The sequence below is a fragment of the Lipotes vexillifer genome, unplaced genomic scaffold, assembly GCF_000442215.2.
Source record: "Lipotes vexillifer unplaced genomic scaffold, Lipotes_vexillifer_v1.1 scaffold1332, whole genome shotgun sequence".
Lineage (NCBI taxonomy): Eukaryota > Metazoa > Chordata > Mammalia > Artiodactyla > Lipotidae > Lipotes > Lipotes vexillifer.
In genome coordinates this window covers 664,232-667,054 of record NW_006785374.1, presented here as the reverse complement: position 1 = coordinate 667,054, position 2,823 = coordinate 664,232, and the positions used below count along the sequence as shown (strand labels likewise).

At 46.1% G+C, this 2,823-nt stretch overlaps 1 protein-coding gene across 1 annotated transcript in view; it reads left to right on the top strand.

Annotated features, from left to right (window-relative positions):
• The window catches only part of SKIDA1 (SKI/DACH domain containing 1), a 2,753-nt gene extending 940 nt beyond the window's left edge, over nt 1–1,813 (top strand). The window contains exon 2 of the mRNA XM_007457422.1: nt 6–1,813. Within this exon, the coding sequence (XP_007457484.1) occupies nt 6–1,813 (1,808 nt within the window). The remainder of the gene's footprint in view (nt 1–5) is intronic.
• Nucleotides 1,814–2,823: the final 1,010 nt, after the last annotated feature.

Below are 2,823 nucleotides of genomic sequence, written 5' to 3'. Positions count from 1 at the left end.
GGCCGCGGCGGCCGCGGCGGCCGCCGGGGCCAGTTGCCTGGAGAGGTTTCATCTGGTTAACAGCTTCTGCCCGCCTCCCCACCACCACCATCACCACCACCACCATCACCACCACCACCATCACCACCACCACCACAGGGCCCAGCAGCCGCAGCCGAATCACCACCCCCCTCATCACCACCGGCCGCAGCCCCATCTGGGCAGCTTTCCCGAGAGTTGCAGCAGCGACTCCGAGTCCAGCTCCTACTCGGACCATGCAGCCAACGACTCAGATTTTGGCTCCAGTTTGTCTAGCTCCAGCAACTCTGTGTCCTCGGAGGAAGAGGAGGAGGAGGGAGAGGAGGAGGAGGAGGAAGAGGAGGACGAGGAGGAGGGGGGCAGTGGGGCCTCGGATTCCAGTGAAGTCAGCTCGGAGGAGGAGGACTCGTCCACGGAGTCGGACTCCAGCTCCGGCTCCAGCCAAGTGTCAGTGCAGAGCATCCGTTTCAGGCGCACCAGCTTCTGCAAGCCTCCCAGCGTGCAGGCGCAGGCCAACTTCTTGTACCATCTGGCCTCCGCCGCTGCTGCAACCAAACCCGCTGCTTTCGAGGATGCCGGCAGACTTCCCGACCTCAAGAGTAGTGTCAAAGCGGAGTCGCCCGAGGAGTGGAATCTGCAGAGCTGGGCCCCCAAAGCGTCTCCGGTGTACTGCCCGGCCAGCCTGGGGAGTTGTTTCACAGAGATAAGGAAAGATAGGGTATCTGAGATTACATTCCCACACTCTGAAATTCCCAGTACTGTAAAGAGAACTGAGCTGACAATTAACTGCCTGGCGGAGGGGGCCTCTTCACCTAGCCCAAAGACAAACAATGCATTTCCACAACAAAGAATACTCCGAGAGGCTAGGAAATGCCTACAAGCAACTCCTACTACATACTGTGCAGATAACAACACAATAGCTGCTAGGTTCTTAAGTAATGATTCTTCGGGAGTGGCAGCAAATTCAGAAAAAGATTCCAAAATCCCTCACTGCACTGAATTTGCTACGGATTTGCCCTCTTCGCCAACTGATCCCGAGGTGGATGCAGCAGCAGCAGCAACTAAAGCCGAGAATCCCTGCACTGACACAGGCGACAAGACATTGCCATTTCTGCACAATATTAAAATCAAAGTAGAAGACAGTAGTGCTAATGAAGAATATGAACCTGACCTTATTACAAATAAGCTAAAGTGCGAGTGCAATGATACAAAGGGTGAGTTTTACAGTGTGACTGAAAGTAAAGAGGAGGACGCCTTGTTAACCACAGCCAAGGAAGGTTTTGCCTGCCCTGAAAAAGAAGCTTCTTCCTTAAGTCCACTGGCTCAGAGTCAGGGCCTTTCATGCACTTTAGGTTCTCCACAACCTGAGGATGGGGAATATAAATTTGGTGCCAGGGTGAGAAAAAATTACCGGACACTAGTACTGGGAAAACGACCTGTACTTCAGACACCTCCAGTCAAACCAAATCTGAAATCAGCTAGAAGTCCTCGTCCTACAGGTAAAACTGAGACACATGAAGGAACACTGGATGATTTTACAGTTATAAACAGACGCAAAAAGGTAGCCAGCAATGTAGCATCAGCAGTGAAAAGGCCATTTAATTTCATGGCAAATTTTCCTTGTCCACCATCACTCATTATTGGGAAGGATGGGGATTTGTGGCCAGCGTATTCCTTAAACACCACTAAGGATTCCCAACCTCCTCACAAGGCCCATCCTATATGGAAATGGCAGCTGGGCGGTTCTGCAATACCTCTTCCACCTAGTCACAAATTCAGGAAATTTAATTCATAAAAGCGTTTTGGAAGATATTTTCTTGAACCATATTCCCTTCCTTTTGTTGTAAACTGCACAGGATGGTTTGTACAAGTCCATTAATGTGTTACACCCCTTTTGGAGTCCTGGTTTATCGCATTTTGAAGACAGAAATCGGATTACTTTTTTTTCCATTGCGGGTTTTTTTTTTTTTTTTGGAGTAGGGTGGGGGCGGGGTGGGAGAAGGGTTGGTTTACATTCCACAGACTATACTTCAGGCTAAAGACTCAAGTAAAACTCAGTTATTACGGTAGAGCTGGAACACTTTACTGTTTCAATGCTAATAATGCACCTGGTACCTCAATTCAACTGCTACAAATAAATGTCAAAAGGTTGAATAATAAATATTACAATGAGCCATTAAGTTTATGCACTAGATTTCAGACCTGAAAGTGTAACTGTTAATTCAGTGAAAGTTTGTTAGGTTACATGGTTACACAATGAGGTAGCAAGAAAGCCCAAAGTGTTCTCTACTGGAGCTCTTGTTTGTGGGGTATCTTTTTCTCCCCTTATTTCCTCTCCAAGAGTCGTTGCACTTATTTTTTTTTTGAGTGGAAATATTGGGGAGTCCTGATTGAATGCTGGTAAAAGCTGCCTCATATATACTGAGTAAAGTAAATATAATAGTCTTTTCTTTTTTCTTTTTCTTTTTTTTTGTAAAGGGTGTGATTTTACTTTTACAGGCACTCCTTGCGATTGGAAAAGTCCTTTTTTGTGTTCTCACCCAAAATTTTAAATTAGGTGACTCTTACTACTGTCCTGCTTACTTTGTGGTCTGAACATGACTCCTCAAACTTGCAAAACAATGAAAATATTTCTCTTAATAGCAGAATATGTTATGGTCTCTTTATAGTGACAAAGCAGTAAAAGCAACCGAGAAAAGTAAAATGGGTCAGAAATATAAGAATACCCCAAATGAAAAATAACAGTTAGTTCAGGGCTTTTTGGTACCAGAACTCAGGCACTTGGATTTTATTACCTTTTACTTT